This window comes from Cydia strobilella, chromosome 1, assembly GCF_947568885.1.
Source record: "Cydia strobilella chromosome 1, ilCydStro3.1, whole genome shotgun sequence".
NCBI lineage: Eukaryota > Metazoa > Arthropoda > Insecta > Lepidoptera > Tortricidae > Cydia > Cydia strobilella.
The window spans coordinates 23,509,199-23,532,950 of NC_086041.1; the positions used below are offsets into that span (position 1 = coordinate 23,509,199).

The 23,752-nt window shown below is 39.5% G+C and overlaps 2 protein-coding genes across 3 annotated transcripts; one reads left to right on the forward strand and one right to left on the reverse strand.

Annotated features, from left to right (window-relative positions):
• Positions 1-6,909: 6,909 nt before the first annotated feature.
• Positions 6,910-17,564, forward strand: LOC134742495 (uncharacterized). 2 transcript variants are annotated; one of them, XM_063675713.1, is made up of 3 exons: positions 6,910-7,184; positions 9,033-9,172; positions 13,066-17,564. In XM_063675713.1, the coding sequence occupies exons 1-3, from the start codon at positions 6,962-6,964 to the stop codon at positions 14,590-14,592; spliced, it is 1,890 nt and encodes a 629-aa protein (XP_063531783.1). In that variant the 5' UTR covers positions 6,910-6,961; the 3' UTR covers positions 14,593-17,564. The 2 variants fall into 2 exon arrangements, with proteins under 2 accessions (XP_063531783.1, XP_063531791.1); XM_063675721.1 differs by having other exon boundaries at positions 6,913-7,184; positions 13,081-17,564.
• Positions 17,419-21,688, reverse strand: LOC134753323 (protein expanded-like; the record flags this gene model as incomplete). Its single annotated transcript, XM_063689548.1, has 1 exon — positions 17,419-21,688. A coding segment is annotated over one exon (2,760 nt), but the record flags the coding sequence as incomplete, so codon positions are not given.
• Between the last annotated feature and the right edge of the window lie 2,064 nt (positions 21,689-23,752).

The window sequence follows — 23,752 nt, forward strand, 5'->3', positions numbered from 1 at the left end:
CCGCGCGATTACGTAACCTAGCGAACCTTCCGACATTTGAAGTTGAAAAAACAAACAATGTATACGGGCAAAGAGTGTGGAAGTACATCTTACCGAGTACCTTGAATAGATTTTCAGAGGAATTATTAACACTTATAGAAGGACGAACGAGTAAACAAGCAAGAAATATTATTAAAAAATACTTAATTAAAATAAGAGGCCAGTCTACCGAAATCGCTTAATTTAATATATGACCTATGTACCTAGAAAAAAATTATATGTATAAATATTGAATATAAGATAAGACTCCTTAACTCAAAAAATCTTTTTAATTTAAGATTAATAGTTAAGTTTAATATTATATGTGCTTTTTTATAGAAATAAACAGTTTAAATTAAAAAAAATACACTACACTAAAAGTTATAATAAAACACCATAAAATTTTATTATTGTGTTTGACAACATGTCAGACATGTGTCATCCACATCGTACTCAACAAAATGACACATGTTTATTTTATTGTTGCTTTGGCTCATAGAAGATAGGATCCTATAGAAGTGGCGTACCGCGTGCGCCCGTGAGGGACAGAATTTGTAGCCCACCAGGCCACCATAAACCATACAAATCGGTGGGGAAAAGCATCTATATTTACTTCAAAAAGCATGTACGGCGAGGTTTGTTCTTATGAGGATGTTAAATTATGTCGGTTCTTTAAGGTAAACGGTCAGCCAATGGGGTTGGAAACTGTCAAAGGTTTGCAGAGATGGCGCCATCATAGCTTGCCCCTTTTTCTATAAGATTTGGCTTAAAGGGCTGGCATCCAGGGCATTAAAAAAACAAAAATTTGACACAATTCTAGGGATTGACAGGGCAAGCTATGCTGGCGCCCTCTGTTAATTATTTCGACCGTCCAACGATATTTTCCGAATCGGTCCGCGCCCTTGGTGCAGTGCGGCGTATGTGCGATCGTGTGTAAAACCGTAACAGACTACCGCACCACACCGCGATCTTGGTGCGCCACACCCATAAGTGAGAGCGAGAAAGAGAATATCTCGAAAAGCCGTATTGGTGCGGTCAAAATATCTCTTTCTTTCTCTAACTTATAGCTGCGTCCTTAACGTATGTACAGTGACAACCTTGCACACTATCGATACGTGCGCCGCACCGCACCAAGGCTGCGGTGAGGTGTGGTAGTCTCTGGCTTTTACGATAGTCTGTTAAATACGGCTATAATATTTCTTTCTCGCTCTAACTTATAGCTGCGTCCTTAACGTACGTACGGTGACTACCCTGCACACTATCGATACGTGCGCCGCACCGCACTAAGGCCGCGGTGAGGTGTGGTAGTCTGTAACGGCTTTTACGATAGTCTGTTAAATACGGCTATAATATTTATTTCTCGCTCTAACTTAAAGCTGCGTCCTTAACGTACGTACGGTGACCACCTTGCGCACTATCGATACGTGCGCCGCATCGCACCAAGGTCGCGGTGAGGTGTGTAGTCTCTAACGGCTGTTAAATACGGCCTATAAAGCGGCTAACACATTACCGCACCGCACCAAGGTCATTGTGTGACGCACCCATAAGTAAGAGCGAGAAAAAAATATCTCTTTCTCGCTCTTACTTATAGGTGCATCGCACAATGACCAGTGCGATGCGGTAATGTGTTAGGCGCTTAAGGTGGGCTGCCGTACGCCGACAGCGAGAAAGAGATATTTTGACGGTACCAAGGTCGCGGTCCAGTCGTTGTACATACTTTCAAAAAAGTAAATTAAAAAAAAACTAAATTAGGTTCAAGGGCCTGACACTCTTTGATAGAGAAAGATAGTCTTATTGCGATTCCTATAAGAAGAAAGAGAAAATAGTGCCATGCTTTATCTTTATCACCGACCGGGCATTTTTTCATGGTCGGGTTTGCTATGATGGCATAACCCGACCATGAAAATATGCCGAATGAAATGGAGGTGATGGCGAAATACCGAAATTTATAAGAGTGAAAGAGAAAAAACCGGCCAAGTGCGAGTCGGCCTCGCCCACCGAGGGTTCCGTACTTTTTAGTATTTGTTGTTATAGCGGCAACATAAATACATCATCCGTGAAAATTCAACTGTCTATCTACCACGGTTCGTGAGATACAGCCTGGTGACAGACAGACGGACAGCGGAGTCTTAGTAATAGGGTCCCGTTATTACCCTTTGGGTACGGAACCCTAAAAAGGATTATGCTGCCATACATGAAACTGTCAATACGCAGTATGTCTTATTATGCGGCAATATGTCTTTCTCTTACCCCTGGTCTCTCGGTTTCATGTCTATAACTACGTGTATACCTATATACTATGTCTATTATTAGGTCAGAGGGTCTACCACGAAAACCGAAATTCGCAAATTGCGGGGGTCTTTCTCTTTTACTCCAATGAAGGCGTAATTAGAGTGACAGAGAAAGATGCCCGCAATTTGAACTTCGATTTTCGCGGTATAGCCCAGACACGGAATGTCACGGAATGTTTGTAAACTTCAGACTCATGAATAATAGGAAAAAGAGAATTAAATATAAATTATACTCTAGCCAGTCTAGCCCTATGAAATTTTAGGCATGAGAGCCAAATGACAAGAAGGCATCCTATCCACGAAATCTTGATTTACCGTATCATATCGCGGTCGCGTATCATGATTTTTAGTTATGTCTTTTTTGCATCAAAACTAACGATCACAAAACATGCTGGTAGGTGCTACGAGACTGAAATATAATACGCTAAAATTATACAAACGCGTCGCCATTTTATAAGAAACTAGCTTTTACCCGCGACTTCGTCTGCGTGGAATTAATAATTTGGGTATCTTAATTCTTAAACAAATCTGCTTTTTATACCATCCTTTTTTCATCCCCAAATTGGTCCACACTATACATTTCCACCCCATTTTTTACACCCTTAAGGGATGATTTCGGGGATAAAAGTTATTTTATATCATTTCCCATAGCTCAAACCATACCCATACCAAGTTTCATCTAAATCGGTTGAGCGGCTATTGATTCCCCATACAAATTTCCACCCCCCTTTTCACCCCCTTGAGGGGTGACTTCTGGGATAAAATGTATCCTATGTCCTTCCCCGGGAATCAAACTATCTGTATACCAAATTTCAACTAAATCGGTTTAGCGGTTTAAGCGTGAATAGGTAACACACAGACAGACAGACAGACAGACTTTCGCATTTATAATATTAGTATGGATAGTATGGATAATTATGTATAAGATTTCATATTCTGTGGGTATAGTCAGCATCAAATAGATAGTGACAGCCAGTGATTCATCTGAAAACGTCACATTTCCTGATTTCATTAAGCGTTCAGTCTTAGGCTGCCTGTCCACAGGAGCGGAGCGAGGTGGCGGAGAGATGAGCGAGGAAAAATCTCCGCTCTGAAATTTTAATGAAATTCTATTGCTGGATTTTTTTCCCGCTTACCGCTCCGCTCCAGTGGACAGGCAACCTAACTTTTAGAACCATACTCTAGCGGCGTATTGACGCCGCAACGGGTCTCTAGTTACACTTATTTGACAGCTGCAATATTCACAACATGGAGACTATATAAAGGAGCCAAATCTCTATGTATGAAAAGTGTCCATCAAAAAACAGTAATTAGGCGGCGCCACCATACACCGAAATACTACCAAAAACAACCTACGTAATTTGGTCGGGCTATTTGTTGCCTTATATGGTTCATGTTATACTCATGTGCCAGAGCCTAACTAGCGCCACCGGAGAGATTAGGAACTATTATTTTAAGCTGAAAGCTATGGATGGTATAGAAAGGATGCCAATCTCTTATGGCAGAATTGTTGCAAAAGTGACCGCTTTACGTAGGTTGTTTTTGGTAGTATTTCCGTGTATGGTGGCGCCGCCTAATTACTGTTTTTGATGGACACTTTTCATACATAGAGATTTGGCTCCTTTATATAGTCTCCATGCTGAAAGCGGTCACTTTTGCAACAATTCTGCCATAAGAGATTGGCGTCCTTTCTATACCATCCATAATTCACAAGTCTACTCGAGTGTTACCATGTTATGATGGTAATTTTGATAGTAAATTTCCTGAAATTGACATTTTTATTGACAATGAATTGTCTTCTAAAGAAGAAGTGTACAGCAAACTATCAGCATGGTATGATCATCATTTGATATACACTGATGGATCTAAAATTGATTCGAATGTTTATTTTGCCTTATTTGATAGTACTATGAGTAGAGGTCTGGGTTATAAGTTAGATAAAAACTGTAGTATATATTCAGCAGAAGCTATTGCCATTATTGCAGCTCTCAAGCATATTAAGCATCAAAACCAAGGATTCAAAAAGTGGCTTATAGTAAGTGATTGCATGAGTGTGCTTAAGAATTTACAAAATCATAAATTTCATGCTAAAACCAATTATTTAATTTTTGTTATTAAGGAGTCATGGTCTGAACTCTTTAACGAAGGTATTGCTGTAACCTTCATGTGGGTTCCATCCCATATTGGAGTAGTAGGTAATGCGCGTGCTGATTTTTTGGCTAAGTCGATTAATGTTTCAAATACTGTAAATTCATATTTTAATATAGCCCTACCTTATACAGATCTTATTCCAGTTTTGAAACATAGGATGACTAGGAAATGGATGACACATTGGAATCATGCTATTCAAGTAGATAATAAGGGTTTGTGGTATGCTACATTTAAAGTAAAAGTTAATAGTCTGCCATGGTTTTGTAAAAGTCATATTTATGTTAATAGAAAATTTTATTCCATTATTATGCGTCTTCGTTTTGGACATTGTCGATTGATCTTCCATTTGTTTCGTCTTAAAATGGTTAATAGTCCTAAATGTTCGCATTGTAATTTAAATGAAGAAACCATATCTCATATCATTTTTGACTGCCCATCCTTTGCATGAATCTAGTATAAACTGGATGGTCATGAGGGGTGGGGGAAAATGACCGAACGGGATAGTCCTATGTATCTTTCAGTAGGAGTAGCAGAGAAAGCGCTGTTATTGTTTGTCCTTGTCATAGTTTCACTTTTCCACCGCTGCCACAACCGAGGTTGTGGCAAACAAATAAGTACGTGACATGTCATGTTTGTTCGTTGCTTGTTTAATTATTGTTGTTTTGTATGAAATTGTGCTTTCTCTTATGAAATATAGTGATGGTTAGCGTTTTGAATGCTTGAACTTTGATAAAATAATGGTGAATTGTTCTGTAATCGGCTGTAATAGCCGCTCTGAGCAAAAATATGAGATCATAACCTTTCACACGTAAGTACGGTATTTTACACCTTCCTCTTTACGTAATATGTGAGAATAACATCGTAAAATTAAGTTACACTCAAAGCAATGTATAGGTAGAATCAAACGATTTCAATAAAAATATCAGAACTATGTACGCAAATTAACAAAACATTATTTGTAAAATTATGCGTCCAAATTACGTAGGTAGGTAGGAGTCTGAGGTCAGCCATTTTTAAACTTCTTCTTAATTTAGCTGCATAACAATCATGTTAGGGATACCAGATAAAAATATCATAATTTTATGGGTAATTTTTTCGTACTTCTAATTCCAAAAAAAAAAAAACAAATGTTGTGAAGATTAAATGTGGTGTACATTAATTGGTGTGATTGCGATTTGTGATTTCTTTAAATTAAAACCCATAATACATTTTATTGTATGTTTTATTTACTAAACATGTTTAGTTTTGTACCACCTGCGTGAATTTTAGGAGGTATTTCATTGTTCATACGCCTAAAAAGAACGGCCCATTGACATTTTATTTAACAATTTTTTAATACCGTCAAACAAGCTAACTTTGCCTCCAGGGTAATCGCCCCGACGTGATATCAAATATTGGGGTAATTTTTACCAATATGGTATCCCCACGTTTATGACGTCATCTATGTCTATCCCTCACGGGCGCACGCGTATAGCTGATGTATATAATGCTAGGTCTATGATCCTTTGGCATTCAGCGCCTTGTGCTATTGGATGAACTTACAAATATTTTTGAGCGTTCAGTGTATCCCGCGTAACATCACAGACTTTATTGTAAATAGGTGTACATATTTGCCATTGTATAAATATATAGTTAGCACCGTTGGTGAAATATAGTATAAGGAATTTGTAAATTTGTGTAATGACTTGGTACGAGTTCAATTTTGAATACTCACAGTTTTTTTATGTGAGATATTTTAATTTTATATATGATCTGGATGTAACTTGAAATTCTAATTTCTACGGAGAAAAACCAAGATATGGTAACCCTGATACTGACTATATAAAAAGGACTGGACTATATAAAAAGGACTGGACTATATAAAAAACAAATGATTGAAGACAAATATACTGAAGACATTTTTATTGGATTTGACTTATGGATTTAAAAAAAGGAAGACTTTATATCTGAAACTGACTTATGAAAATTAATTTTACTGAAGAAGAGGCAGTATGGCCCTTGGCCTATGGTCTAAGCCTGTCCAGAAGGACGAATATATATATATAAAAAAAAATATATAAGTTACTCTATGGTGTACTCAGTGTAAACTGTAACGTCAGTACGTTATTAATGTCATTATGGCGCGACAATCGAATTTCACATCGCACGGTTAAAATATAGTTAGATATAATATCAGTAGGTAAAATTGATTATTCGAGTATTTTTCTGGTGCCAGTATATATAGTTTGATTTTATATATCTATGTGTAACTATATTATCATAGCGCTTATTATATTTACCTGGTCTCACCTATTTGGATCGAAGCCAAAAACAAAGTGCTGATCCCTGAAAAGTTTAATGCATTCGCGTGGCTGTAATTTGAAGCTAAAATAAAATTCTGATTGCAATGTCTCTGTAAAATTGAATATTGTATACTAAGACACAATTAACGATTCGGTTACAGTTCAATTGGTCTGGTATGTGATTGATCTGACCTTGCTAGTTGCGAAGGAGCTTGAGAAATGGATGAATTGCCGGAGAGCAGTGCAAGCGGTAGTAATGGCGGTGGCCAGCTGGAGCCCTTGGATTACTTCCGCGGCGTGGAGTCGTCGACGTGCCTGCTACTGACGCCGAGTCCTACGCCGCTGGATTTTAAGCATCCCCTGTCCGAGGAAATGAATGAAGGGCCTTTTATAACGCTCAATGATGAACCTATTGTAAACCTGCAGAATCTGGCCAACTGTGGTAAGTTATTGTTATTCATGAATCATGATTTGTTTCTACCTTTTTAGGTACAAAGTGGCCAAATATATCCTTGTATAAATGAATAAATAAATAAATATCCTTATTTCTATGGTAACAAAGGTGTTCAGTTTGGTTGTCACTATCTATTTGGTTGAGTACAGTCAACCAATTTGATTCCTAGGCCACTATAGAACCTTGTTGATTTAACTTCTAGATACATGACATACTTACATCACTCAATAAGGACTGTCGTAGAAGATAAACAAATTGATTCATGATGACATGGTTCTATAGTGGCCTTGGAATCAAATTGGTTGACACTACCTTTATAAATATAAGTTACATACTGTCCGCGCGCCAATTCCGTGCATTCGGAGGTTGAGGAAGTGGGGGGGTGTGCGCCGCGCCTGTACATACAAAATGACACCACTGCCATGATGCCCAACATTCCTCAGCCGTGCACGGAATTCGCGCGCGGACAGTAGTTGCTAGCTACTTTTATTTATATTATTATTTCTTCTGGGACATAACACATATTGTTATTACGTTTTATCTTTGCTGTGACTGTTTTAAAGCCAGAGTGCATAAAATATGTATTACTAAACCAGCTTAACAACTTGGTGCTTCTTTATTATTTTTGTCACTGTATAGCAGACAGTATGTATTAATAACTTTGTGAAGGAAAGCAGTATATAATAACTACAAAAACAAAGGTATTTGAGAAATTACAGCCTAAACCCACTCAGGGCAGCATGACTGCCACTGCAAATTGTGAATAAGACCATGCTTGTGCCTAGCAGTAGGAGATACAGATGAAGTGACATTAAATATTATATATTCTTCTTCTTCAGCGAGTATGCACCCACTGTTATGTTACCCACTGTTATACGTCGCAGGCAAATTGTAAGATTCGGCATTTTACAAACGTTTTCACGTTTGCAAATTGTTAGTGCGCTCAATAGGGTCAACGTAAATGTGATGGTTGTCTGAGGGTGACCATTATTTGTTGTTTTATAAATTTATAGTAACTTTTATTTTATACCACACCACCATCCTCACGGCCACCGAAATCTCAAGGTTACCCAAAACCGAATCAGAGCACCGCACTATCCACGTGGTCTTGTCTGTTCTACCCCTAGAGAGCAATTACGAAATCGGAGGCGCGGAGGGAGAGCAGCCCTCGCCCGCTGTGATGGAGCGCGAGAACGAGCGAGGCTAGCGGCTGGAGCTGGTCGGCGAAGCCGAAGCTGCGGAGCCGTGTGTAGTGCTTGGTCACGCGAGGGCGGAAGGGCTACTCTTCCACAGAGCCGGAGCCACCCAGATCCAAAAGCCTCCCCCGTCCCACGCGCCCGTAATAAGTCCGACGTACTCCAGATATGATGAACACCCCAGCATTTTTCATAGTTTTGATGAGCAGCGCCACGCGTGGTAAATTAAAGAACTAATTCGACCAAAATGCCGCGGCAAATTGCAAACGGCGCTGTTAATGTCATAAGGTATTTTACAAAATGCCGACTTTTTGCAATTTGTCTTCAGCAATTTTACAAACGGCGGATTCTTACAATTTGCCTGCAACACATACATCTCTCAAATATTCCTCCAAGCAGCCTGTTTTTTGATTCTCTCCTCCAGATCTTATAATTATATTGTTGAGGTGTTACCCAGTCCAGATTTAATGAGTTCAAATGCAGATCTTGTAAATTCTGATTGCTGGTCAGTGTGATTTAAAATAAGGAAAACCTTATGTATGGTATTCAGTACAGAAAATTTCCACCAAGAGCAACAACAATTACTCATAAACATGTCACAAGTTTCTTTTGCATAACTTTGACTTCATATATATTTCAGATGCTTCGGGAGGTGACTCCTGCTCCTCAGGAGACTCGAACTCTGTAGTTCAAGACCCAGTCAGCGCACAGCTAATCAACAACATCAGCATGATGGATTATCAGACACTAAGCAAAAATGCAGACCTAGTTACTGGCGAGGTATGACCATTGTTTAGGGTTCCGTACCCAAAGGGTAAAACGGGACCCTATTACTAAGCCTCCGCTGTCCGTCTGTCCGTCTGTCACCAGGCTGTATCTCAGGAACCGTGATAGCTAGACAGTTGAAATTTTCACAGATAATAATAATAATAATAAGCCCCCAGGGCAGCTTGTGGCGAGCTGAATGGGAAGTGACGCCCCTTGGGTCCCATACCCCCGAGAGTCGGTCAGGCCCCTCCCTCTGGCTTGCCTTCATTGGCCGGCTGGAGTGAACACTGAGCAGGGGCCGCAGGACTCTCACCTCTGGCTTGCCTTTACCGGCCGTCCAGAGTGGGGTGTCAGAGCTATATGCTCGCAGGGTGGAAGTGAAATATGCATAAGACGCGAGTTGGCACAGTGGCTGTGAGTGTTTACAGCCACTGGGTAGAAAGCGGTGCACACCTCTCCACACCCTGAGCCACTCACGCGATTCGCGATTCGGGGACCCATATTGTGAGTTGGCGAGTCACCACCTGTCCATTTTTTTCGTGTTTTTAAACATAGATTGGGGCAGGTGCCATAGTATTTCCATAGACCCGGTAACCAGTACACTAACATCTCAACACAATAGCCTAGTTTATTTTGTTTCTTATCATTGCAATAGTCCTGCACTAACCGGGGCTTGTCCTTGGGTGCACTACTATAGTGCATACAGGGATAATCGTCGGTTGGTGTCACATCACCTTTTAGAGTAAATTGTCTTTTTACAAGGGGCCTCTGCGTGTTGGCTTCGGCCCCACGCACGCCTTCCAAATGTCCGGGACCCCATGGTCCCGAGATTATGTAAAGGACGAACATAATAATAATAATTGTGAACCAGGCGTTCGCGGGGACGGATATCAGGCCCGCGACTACATGGCCAATGTTACAGAGCGCGTCGACTTTCTAAAGCAGAAAGTCTATGCATGGGCAAACCGTATTCGCCGCTACAGAGAGCGTGTGGATCGATTCCAGCAGAATCGTCTTTTCCAGAGTGACCAAAGGAAGGTGTACCGAAGGTGGGAGGAAGCCAACCTTCGCGCGTCTGACACGCAGCCGCCGGATGCTACTGTCATGACTGACTTCTGGCGTAGCGTCTGGTCGGTGCCTGTCGGACACACCGAGGGGGGTTGGATGAATGTTGTTGAGCATGAGTGCGAGTCTATCGAACCTATGGGGGCAGTCACCATCAGCCCCGATGATATAAGTTGTGCCATCCGCACGGCCCAGAACTGGAAAAGTCCTGGGCCGGATGGATTGACTTCTGGCTAAAATGGTTCCGATGCTCGCACTCCTGCTTGGCAGCACAATTTCAACAAGCCCTCGAGCTTGGTTCTCTCCCACCTTCCTTAACAACTGGTGTCACCTTCCTGCTCTACAAGTCCGGTAGTACCACGGAAGCGAAGAACTACAGACCCATCACGTGCTTGCCTACACTCTACAAGCTCCTTACATCCATTTTGAGAGCAAAAATCAACGCGCATATTGTCGCAAACATTATTTTGGCCTCCGCTCAAAATGGATGTAGGGTTGGGTCCCGTGGTACTAAAGAGCTCCTCCTCATAGACATGACCATATGCCAACAAGTTCGGCGGAACAGGGGGGCCCTCTCGGCTGCCTGGATTGACTATAAGAAGGCCTATGATTCGGAGCCTCACTCGTGGCTGAGAAGGGTATTGGAGCTGTATAAACTTGATGCAGCTTTAATATCTTTCCTAAGCGCATGTATGAGGCAGTGGATCACAGTTCTTCGTCAACCAGGTGGTGGGGATGACCGCCCTGGCCCGCAGGACTTTATAAGGATCGAGCGAGGAATATTTCAGGGTGACAGTCTGAGTCCCCTGTGGTTCTGCCTAGCTCTGAATCCCCTCAGCACCCTGCTGAAGGATTCAGGGTTAGGTTGCCGGCTTCGGAGAGAGGGTGAAGTCATTTCTCACCTTCTGTACATGGATGACCTCAAACTGTTTGCGCCAAATAACCAAGACTTGATGGTGCTACTGAAAACCACAGAAGTTTTCAGTACCGCCATCAGAATGGAGTTTGGTGTCGATAAGTGTGCGGTTATGCATGTACAGCGGGGGAAGGTTGTAAATTCAACAAATTTACAACTTTCTGAGACTATGTCTTGCAGATCTATCTCTGAATCAGAAACCTATAAATACCTTGGTATGTCACAGTCGTTGGGTATTGAGGATGAGGGTATTAGACGGACGGTGAAGGAGCGCTTTTTCAGTCGGCTCACAAAAGTTCTTAACAGTCTTTTGTCAGGAGGCAACAAAGTGCGCGCCTTCAACGCCTGGGTAATGCCCCTACTCATATACTCCTTTGGCATACTAAGGTGGACTCAGACCGAGCTGGACGCCCTGGATCGGAGGGTCCGTCTACTGCTCACCACACACCGTATGCTACACCCACGCTCGTCAGTTATGAGATTGTACATCCCACGGAAGTGTGGAGGTCGAGGCTTCCTTAACGCCAAAGATCTCCACAACCGCGAGGTGTACAATCTCAGGAATTATTTCCTTAACAACGAGTGTGGGATGCATCGTGATGTGGCAGTGGACAGGAACTTCACGCCGTTCTCCTTGGCAAACGAGAACTGGCACAAACCTGTGGTACAAAGTACTGCGGACCGCAGGGCGGTATGGGAGAGTAAGGCGCTACACGGGCGGTTCTACAAGGCCCTCACGGGACCCGATGTGGACCTGCTCGCGTCGGTGAACTGGTTACGATTCGGGGACCTCTTCGGAGAAACCGAGGGTTTTGCCTGTGCAATTGCGGACGAAGTTATGATGACGAACAACTATCGGAAATATATCCTGAAGGACGGTACGGTCGACATTTGTCGGGCATGCCGCCGTCCCGGAGAGTCACTCAGGCATATCATTTCCGGTTGTTCTCATCTTGCTAACGGCGAGTACTTGCACAGACATAATCTCGTAGCCAGGATCATTCACCAGCAACTTTCTCTTCTATACGGCCTTGTGGACCGCGAAGTACAGTACTACAAGTATTTACCTGTGCCAGTTCTCGAGAATGGTCGTGCCACGCTCTATTGGGATCGATCTATCATCACTGACAGGACTATTGTAGCCAATAAGCCTGACATTGTGATAATAGATCGATCGCAGCGCCGGGCCGTGCTCGTCGATATCACCATCCCCCATGATGAGAATCTCGTGAAAGCCGAGAAGGACAAGTCCAGTAAGTATCTAGACTTGGCTCACGAGATAACCGCCATGTGGGATGTTGATTCGACGATCATTGTCCCGATAGTCGTTTCAGCGAACGGTCTCATAGCGAAGAGTCTCGACCAACACCTTGAGAGACTCTCGCTAGGTGGTTGGATCAAGGGTCAGATGCAAAAGGCGGTGATCTTGGACACGGCGCGGATAGTCCGCCGGTTCCTCTCTCTGCGGCCCTGACCACCGGCAGCTTGGGCCCTGCCCCGCTGCCGGCGGCACCCTAGGTTAGGTTTTTTATAATGTGTTTATATATTTTTGTAATGTTTTGTAGGTGTTTTTATATTTTACTTTTATACTCATATTGTAAAAAGCCTAGCCTAAGACTGAAAATAAATAAAGGAATAATAATAATAAAAGACGTTTATTCAAGAAGTTGTAACATAGGTACATAATAAAAGTACACGATAATGCTTACAAACTAATTGAAAGGAAGGGGGCTCAGCTGATGTCTGATCATGTATGTGTGTGTGTCAGATGATGTATTTCTGTTGCCGCTATAACAACAAATACTAAAAAGTACGGAACCCTCGGTGCGCGAGTCCGACTCGCACTTGGCCGGTTTTTTAATATGTTAACACTATTTAATGTCATATTTGTGACCACTTAGTACCACAATTATCAATAAATTAGTGCTTATTGTTTCAGGTTGAGGATTGCAAAACTAACGGAAGCCTCAACTTTGGCAACAGAAAATTGCCAAATTTTGTTAACTGGAATTGGTGCATTATTCGTAAAGTAATGCTTTGGGTGGTCCTGTCAGGCCTTGTGGCTTGCTTGGGTGCAATTATTGGTATGGTGATCTCCATCCCCAAGGTGTGTGACCCTGATCTTCCATGGTACCAAGGAAAGGTATTTTATGAAGTTTTCCCTGCTAGCTTTAAAGATTCAAACAATGATGATAGAGGTGATTTGAAAGGAGTTATTATGAAACTGGATTACATACAAAATCTTAATGTAGCTGCTTTAAGATTAAATTACATATACCAGGCTAATGGTTATCCAGAGCACTATTTCAATGTAACATCTCTAAAAAATATTGACAGTAGCATTGGAGACTTGGCAGATTTTGAACACCTAGTAACAGAAGTACATAATAGAAATATGTCAATCATCCTCGATATACCTGTGTGGTCACTGGCTTACCCTCATTCTTCTTCAATTCATAATGCTACTCAACTAAGATATTCAGATCCTACATCTGATGCCATTGACTTTTGGTCCAGAAAATATAATGTTGATGGATTTTATTTGAAAAACTTAGAAAGATATGTCAGTGACATTGACTTAGGACAAACACTAAAATTGTGGAAGCAAATTATTGGTTTTGACAAGATACTGATTGCCAGTGAACAGGCTTATAATAAAGCTAAAGGTGATAATTTAAATGTCTTGTTGTCTAGAATCGATCTAATTGATGTGCACTTAGACCTCGGAAGAGGTATAAATGAGTTGAAAGATAAAATTAAAACTGTTATAAATGGGCCCCTGTGGACTAAACCACACTATCCTTGGGTACATTGGAACTTAGGTAATATTGATAGTCCAAGAGTGGCCACTGAAAACGATAAAAATGTTTTAGCACTTGCAGTACTCGAATTAATATTGCCTGGCACAGTAAGCATTTTTTATGGAGATGAAATTGGTCTTGGGGATATGCCACATTATGAGGCGGAACAGGATTACCATGAGTATGAAAATGTACGTAATTTGGTGCAGATGAAATTCTCGAATAACGGAAGTAAAGATAAAAATATTATGCAAAAACACGTGCAATGGAACCCTGAGTCGGGTTTACAACCGAAATACAATTTCTTACATATAATAAAACAATTAGTTAAATTGAGGTTAAGGACGCCGACAATTTATTTAAGGTCCTTTTTCAAAGATGGCAATGTATTGAAGAACATGGAAATTCGCAATGTAACCAATGAAGCTGAACAAAATCTTTTCATAATCGAAAGATGGTATCCACGGAGGAATACGTGCGTTTTTGTTGCCAATCTTGGCAACAGCTCCATTACCACTGACTTAACCACGATGTACTACGGGGGCACCGTCATATCCGGTACCAACAGCTCCTTGATAGGACAAGTTATCTACTTTGACCGGGTAACGTTTCCACCGAATACTGCCATTGTGTTTAAGCTCGAAAAGTAAATAGTTCTAGATAGCTTCCGAGCGGAATTCTAGGTAGCAGTAACACATGTAGACATATATGTAGGTAGTACCTATTATTATGATTCTGATTGATATTTTTATCTGGTACTTAATTATATACTTTTAAACAAAACTATTTAGCATGCTCTTAAATTCCATAAGAATAATGGTTTCCAAATAACTTCCACACTTAACTCTTTTTTTGAGTAGGTATGTACTAATTGTAGGGGAGAGCGGGGACAAACGTAACGTCGGGTGGAAAGTAACTATTGCTCTGTAGGTTTACCTATAATAGCATAGAGTAACTTATACTAGAGCGGTACTGTCATAGTAAATTTTGTAACCCCAGTAAATTCACTGCCATCTGTCGACACACTTTAAGACTAAAAATAAATATTTATAAAAATACGATAAAATGTATTTAAATATGGATAAATGATTTTTTTTATTTGCATTAATTATTTTTATGATTTTGACCCATGTTCTTTCACTGATATGCGTTAAAATTGTTAAATAACAAACAAAACCGTCAACGCCATCTATACGACAGTAAGCCAAAGCTAGTAGCGCCCTCTGAACGAGAATCAAAATTTCTTGATTTTCGAGGCACGTTTTTTCCTTAGACTGTATACATCTATTACGGAGTTATATCTATCTTTGATAATAGTCAAAACACCACTCCGCTGCTATTAAGTGATAGCCGGTGGCGCCCCCTTCACTTGCATTCAGTCGAAACGAGCGCCACGTGCTTAGGTTGTGTGAGAGGACGCAACGTGATTTATCGAATCAAAAGTGCGTTTTTTGACTTTTAGATATTTAATGTTTACGTTGTAACTTGTATTAAAAGACATACATTTATCTGAATATTTGCATATTGATTAGATTGATTGCAAAATGTTTTCATTTGTTTTTCTTTAGCACGTTGTATTTCAACGATATTGTTCACGTTTTCAGAAAAAATGCGGTCGGGTACAAAAGTAACAAAGCCGTATGGGTACAAAAATAACATTTACATCCCATACAATGTATTTGGATCTAATATGGGCACACATGCTTAATACGTCAATGATGATTTAAATGATACTTTGCTATGTTTGTGAGTGAAAAGAAGTCTGACCCTGAATTATTTGATTAGAAAACATGTTTATAACACAATAATTGATCTCATCACTTGAAATTAAAATAATTTCTAACGAGGAATTAATATTGATTTGTTTTCTTAAAATGCTAATGTTTAAGTAGTCACAATGCAAACATTAAAGTGTGTTTAAATACTTTTTTTAATTTATTCTATAGGACATTCTTACACAGATTGACTAAGTCCCACGGTTACGCCCAAGGAGGCTTGGGTTATGGGTATATATAACAAAGGTATATATACAACGATATATATAATAAATACTTAAATACATAAAAAACACCCATGACTCAGGAATAAGTATCTGTGCTCATCACACAAATAAATGCCCTTACCAGGATTCGAACCCAGGACCATCGGCTTCACAGGCAGGGTCACTACCTACTAGGCCAGACCGGTCGTCAATTTCGAGGTCGTGTTATTATTATTAATAATAATTTACATAATTAGTATTTTTTTTATTTCATGGCGTATACATCGTTTCGTGTCGTATTATTAGTCATTACAAACCTCTGTGTCTTTGTTACTTTTGACCCACAACGTGTTACTTTCTTTCGGCCCGCCAACGGGGTCATAAGTAGCAAATAACGTATTTTTCTAAAGTCACTCTAATACATACAAAATACACAATTATAAGGTTAATCAAGATGTTAATGTACAGAACATGAACTGAAGTTATATATGACTACATTAATTTAATCAAAATAATAACGGTTAGCTAGAAACTAAGTCTCTTTGTACTCAAAGTGTTTCGTGTGTCCTCGCTCTCCCCTACTATGTGTGTTAATTAAGTGTGCAGTTATTTTTTAATTTGTTTTTTATTCGTTTAAATATGTCTCAGTAAAAAATAATTTTACTAGATATATTTTTAAATTAACTTTATTTGAAATATCGATCTGCGATGTAATAGATCTGCTAAAGCACAAGAAACCTTTATAGTTTCGCCATGTCCGTCTGTTCGAGGCTTTGCTCCGTGATTAGTGCTAGAAAGCTGCAATTAGGCATGGATATATATAACATTAAACCGACAAAGTCGTACAATAAAACCCAAAAACAAAACATTTTTTTTAGGGTAAGTACCTCCTCTACTAGTGGGGGGAGTAATTTTTTTTGGCTTTAAACCTATCCAACGATACCCCACAGTGTGGGGTATCGTTGGATAGGTCTTTCAAAACGAACCCTACACTGAGTATGGCCCGACATGCTCTTGGCCGGTTTTATTTATTTTATTTTAGTGGTGCGTATTTAATGGGGTTCAATAATTATACCATTGATCTGTGTTGTGTAGTTTGATAGTTTAATAGGTAGAATTTGTTGGTTGTCTAAGTATTTTATTAAGTATAGTATTATTGAAATAAATTATTCCTATATTAATTATTGCGTATAGCAATTGAATGTACTTCCGTTTAGGGGGTGCTCCCGGTACTGGTTTTCTTTAGTTTGTACCTAATCCGGAATTCCCGGTTCTCGTCATACAAATTCAGCGCCGGAAGCATTCCCTACTTCCGTTATTATTTGTGAGTTTTCAAGCAAAAGGTACTTACCACATTGTCGCTTGCCATAAGGACGATCTGGCAGGTTTTTCGTATATACTTTATATAAAGATACTCGGTACAAACAATTTGCGTCCTTATGGTAAGCGACAATGTGGTACCTTTTGCTTGAAAACGTCGCATTTGTGGCTCATCAATATTTTTTAAGGATTATTAAGAAATAAGACATAATTTTACACATAATTTTTTTATTTACATTTGTACACATGGTTGTATGTACTCATTACACTTGATTATATATACATGTAAAGATTGTTTAAACAAAATAAATAGCTGCAGATACTATTTTGTAAGTATTATTATTCTCTACGACTTATCTATACAATGACTTCAAACAGATCTAGATACCGAATAAATATCTATCATCTGCGAATTCTTAAAACTGCGAGTATTTATTATTACAAATAGGTAAAGGGAATGTGTATAACCATAAAACTGACCACTTGAACATCTAGGAAAACAAAAATACATACGAGAAAACAACTTTTACAAGACAAGGTCGTGCGTTGCGTGGCTGGTGGTATATAGAGTTTTTTTATTTGTATGCAAACAATGATGCTACCTATATAAATAGGTTTTCATAGCTTTTGATAGAAGCAACTGCACAAATACGTTTTTTTTTAAATTAAAAAACAAGTTATATACTACCTATTTGAAATGAAAGGTATAATGTAGTTAAGGGTAAATTATTCAATATACAGGGTGGCTAAAAAAAAGTGCATTTCCATTGCCAGGGAGGTTTTGGGATCATACTGAGCAACTTTTACTATAGGAACAACCACGAAATCGCAAAAAAAATTACCCTCCCATAGAAAATGGACCAGCCAAAATGTATGAAATAGCCAAATTTTTTTTCGCAATTTTGTGATTGGTCACATAGTAAAAGTTACTCAATATAATCCCAAAACCTCCTTGGCAACGGGAATGCACTTATTTTATAGCCACCGTGTATAACGATTTTCGTGTTTTAATGCGAAATGGTTATTATCTTGAAAATCTACATTGATTGAATAAAACAGCCAGACAGCAATAGAGTCAAACCAAGAAAGTCTGCAGAGATTTTGACAGCACACGCAGTGCAGGTGTTATTTTAAACGTCAAACTTATATGAAATTATGACGTATAAATAACACTGGCCCTGCGTGTGCTGTCAAAATCTCTGCAGACTTCTGGGTCTAACTTTAAGGAAATAGGTAATTGTTTATCAACTATGGTTAATCTTAGATCGTTCATAAGGCATCAATTGTCTATTAATAAGGGCCTGTGAAACATACCTAACACATTACCGATAAGCCTGACTGTTTGTTTATGGCACAAATTCATCATACCTACTTACTCGGCCAATGACATTTCATTTATTTTTAACTTGAATTTTACTTATAAAATGTATCTAATGTGCAGTATTATCATCTATTAGGTACAGATATTCTCGAAAATTGGAATGTTTCTGATAACCTAATATTTTAAAAAATGTGAATAATTGTGATATCATTGTAACTGTGCTTAATATAACTAGTAGATAGGTCTATAAGGACTTTTAATCAGTCTTATTGCGTAAGGTCGGTGGAGAAAAGCTCAATTCATAGCACTGGAAGTATTCACAAATAGTAAAGCCTAAATTACGATGTCAAGTCGGCACATCGTGTCATGAGCTGGGTTGGATTTTCTTTACTTTTACACTTGGATGCATTACGTAAGTGTTCGACAAAGCTCTAGGGGTGTGAGTGTCGGAACTGGGTAACGCGGGAAGTTTGTCTGTCGGCTTTCTTATTAAAATTTTCTTTTGCGACCCTGTCATTGACATTCTTGCGTTACCTTCCTGTTTGTTGTTATTCTTAAGTTCTAGATTATCGGTGGTGTTTAAAACAGACTTGGTACACTTTCGTTCACTTTCACTAACTATTTGTTTATGCAACTTAGGAACACCAAATGCTTTTGTTTGCTTTAATAACGACCGGTCGTTACATAACGCGGCGATCAGTGGCAGATCTAAATTTTTACTTTTTTCACGAAGAGTTTTTATGTCTAGATCACCATTAGCGTCTCTTACTTTACTAATTTCACTCATCACATTTGCGCCAGTGTTAGAAATGTTGACTTCCCTAAGCGGCGCCGAGAGCTTCTTTTTATGTTCATAGGGCGGCGGAGGCGGCGGTGGCATACGCCTCGAGCGAATGGGCGGCGGATCCCTTGGGTTTAACAGGTTGTCGTCCGACTTGGTTCGCGGGAAATTGGATATTTCCGGTGTTCGGATTGGTAACTGTGGACGTTCCAGGTTAACTGAGTAATTACTAAGTGATGTTCTGGATGTTAAGGAATACCAACTTGAACGATTTCCAGGCAATTGAATATAAGAGTCTGATAGATTCTGTATGGATCCGTACATGGATGACGTCGACATGTTCGTCGATAAAAACGGCGTACTTCTATATTGTAGGCCGCTCTTGTGCATATTTGAAACACGGGGTTCAGAAAATTTGTGATCGAGGTAGTTTTGTTGGGATATCGTCGGATCTTGTAAAGGATAGTAAACGTAGTCGACGTCGCTATAAAGCTGTTGATGAAACATGGGATTATGTGGTGGAGGCGGAGGCGGCAGGCGGGCTATAGGCGGTGGCGGAGGTAGTCGGGTGCGGCGGGGAGGGGGCGGCGGCGGCAGTTTCATCATTGCCACCAGGACATTAGCGTCTGCTACATGAGAGGGCATTTCTCTTGATGGGGATAGACTGCTAATCCCTTGAGCTAGCTTTGACCGCCCGGCTCTACGGCTGGAAGCTTGATGCCGTTTCGATTTCTGAAATCTGTGTTCCATCACCATAGGACTAGCGAAGGTTCTTTCGCTTGGTGTATTTACATCTCCTGCTTCGGCTTTTAGTATCGTTATCATAGGCTTAGATGTTACGACTCTAGCGGCTACTTCTTCTTTTTCTGCGTAATTTTTAAAAGACCCACGACTGCTTATAGAAACGGGGTAAGCAGGAGGAGCTTTTGTGTTTGTAGATGTGTGCGCAGGAACAGTTTTGTGATTATAGTCGTATGGTGGTGGTGGAGGTTTCTCAGGTATGGATGACATCACTTGATCCCGATCAATGTCCAATATGTTCGGGAGAGATAAATTAAAAACTTTTCTGCTATCAGTTCTAGTTGGCGGAGTTGGTGGTCGGTCGAAAAAGGAACCGTTTGGGTAGTTATCATCAGATGGAGCAGTATCTTCGTGACCTTGGATGTAGCTGTCACCAGAAAACGGCACAGGTAACCTGACATAATCTGATACTGAGTCTAACGTATCACTGACGGATTGACTTTTAGGATATACTCCTCGTCCAACTATTAAGTCACTTAATTCACTAGCACTAAGTAAATTATGTTTCTGGTCAGTAGGGTCGCTGCCGTCGCCATGAAAAGATACGGCACTGACATTGGAGTTAGATCGTTCCCTAAAAATATTTTCTTTGTCATCATGCTTTTGATTTGTATACTTTGCATCGCCATCAACACAATCCACATCTAATAGAGACGCCTGTAATCTAAGAGGTCCTGTAGAGTGACTAGGTTCTGCTTTGTTTTTTAATATTGACGAAACGCTGTCAAATGCAGCAAGATCGTTTTCTTCTGATGGTTTGTAGCTATAATGAGAACTTTCATACTCGGTTCTACTACCTTCTGAATGGATTCCAATTTTTGATCGTGCAGTTAGCTCTGAACTACCCATTGTGTAAACTCCACTCGTTTCGCTCGAGGCCGCTATTGTCACAGGCTGACCCAAGCCATCGTACAGCGCTGACTCGGTATCTTGAGAATATTCCACATCTATTCCAACTGTGCTGTTATCACTCAACATTGAATTTTGTGCTGTATGGCTGAAGCCTAGTTCTAAACTGCTTGTATTAGATGCTCTACTCAATGTACTAAGGCCAGCTCGCGCCATAACTACCGTACTGCAAGATGAAGAACACTGCGATCCCGTGCATTTAGATTTGTTGACAGGGCTATCGGTTTTTGACTCGCTTAAGCTTTGATCGGGTAGCGACACAGTTTCGACCAGATTATTTAACACAATTTCTGAAGTAGTATCTAATTTACACGATTCATTCTCATCCATACTTTTAGATTGATGTAACTTCGGTTTACGTAGCTGTAATGACGTTGTTTTGTGTAATAAATGGCTGTTCTGAGAATCGTTTCGTAGGAAATATGAGTTTGAACTATCTAATAAATGGGCAAATGCCAAACTCTCTGTGGATGGAGCGGGAGGCGAGTCGATCATTATCTCTAATTCGTCTTCAGATTGCACTCTGTCACTGACAATTCCTGATGTAGTGTTTGAACTTGTTGTTGATATTACTGATATTCTTTGTTCGTTTTTATTATGCTGATTGTGATGAAGATTCAACGATTTCGATTTCGATTAAGAACATGGAAATTCGCAATGTAACCAATGAAGCTGAACAAAATCTTTTCATAATCGAAAGATGGTATCCACGGAGGAATACGTGCGTTTTTGTTGCCAATCTTGGCAACAGCTCCATTACCACTGACTTAACCACGATGTACTACGGGGGCACCGTCATATCCGGTACCAACAGCTCCTTGATAGGACAAGTTATCTACTTTGACCGGGTAACGTTTCCACCGAATACTGCCATTGTGTTTAAGCTCGAAAAGTAAATAGTTCTAGATAGCTTCCGAGCGGAATTCTAGGTAGCAGTAACACATGTAGACATATATGTAGGTAGTACCTATTATTATGATTCTGATTGATATTTTTATCTGGTACTTAATTATATACTTTTAAACAAAACTATTTAGCATGCTCTTAAATTCCATAAGAATAATGGTTTCCAAATAACTTCCACACTTAACTCTTTTTTTGAGTAGGTATGTACTAATTGTAGGGGAGAGCGGGGACAAACGTAACGTCGGGTGGAAAGTAACTATTGCTCTGTAGGTTTACCTATAATAGCATAGAGTAACTTATACTAGAGCGGTACTGTCATAGTAAATTTTGTAACCCCAGTAAATTCACTGCCATCTGTCGACACACTTTAAGACTAAAAATAAATATTTATAAAAATACGATAAAATGTATTTAAATATGGATAAATGATTTTTTTTATTTGCATTAATTATTTTTATGATTTTGACCCATGTTCTTTCACTGATATGCGTTAAAATTGTTAAATAACAAACAAAACCGTCAACGCCATCTATACGACAGTAAGCCAAAGCTAGTAGCGCCCTCTGAACGAGAATCAAAATTTCTTGATTTTCGAGGCACGTTTTTTCCTTAGACTGTATACATCTATTACGGAGTTATATCTATCTTTGATAATAGTCAAAACACCACTCCGCTGCTATTAAGTGATAGCCGGTGGCGCCCCCTTCACTTGCATTCAGTCGAAACGAGCGCCACGTGCTTAGGTTGTGTGAGAGGACGCAACGTGATTTATCGAATCAAAAGTGCGTTTTTTGACTTTTAGATATTTAATGTTTACGTTGTAACTTGTATTAAAAGACATACATTTATCTGAATATTTGCATATTGATTAGATTGATTGCAAAATGTTTTCATTTGTTTTTCTTTAGCACGTTGTATTTCAACGATATTGTTCACGTTTTCAGAAAAAATGCGGTCGGGTACAAAAGTAACAAAGCCGTATGGGTACAAAAATAACATTTACATCCCATACAATGTATTTGGATCTAATATGGGCACACATGCTTAATACGTCAATGATGATTTAAATGATACTTTGCTATGTTTGTGAGTGAAAAGAAGTCTGACCCTGAATTATTTGATTAGAAAACATGTTTATAACACAATAATTGATCTCATCACTTGAAATTAAAATAATTTCTAACGAGGAATTAATATTGATTTGTTTTCTTAAAATGCTAATGTTTAAGTAGTCACAATGCAAACATTAAAGTGTGTTTAAATACTTTTTTTAATTTATTCTATAGGACATTCTTACACAGATTGACTAAGTCCCACGGTTACGCCCAAGGAGGCTTGGGTTATGGGTATATATAACAAAGGTATATATACAACGATATATATAATAAATACTTAAATACATAAAAAACACCCATGACTCAGGAATAAGTATCTGTGCTCATCACACAAATAAATGCCCTTACCAGGATTCGAACCCAGGACCATCGGCTTCACAGGCAGGGTCACTACCTACTAGGCCAGACCGGTCGTCAATTTCGAGGTCGTGTTATTATTATTAATAATAATTTACATAATTAGTATTTTTTTTATTTCATGGCGTATACATCGTTTCGTGTCGTATTATTAGTCATTACAAACCTCTGTGTCTTTGTTACTTTTGACCCACAACGTGTTACTTTCTTTCGGCCCGCCAACGGGGTCATAAGTAGCAAATAACGTATTTTTCTAAAGTCACTCTAATACATACAAAATACACAATTATAAGGTTAATCAAGATGTTAATGTACAGAA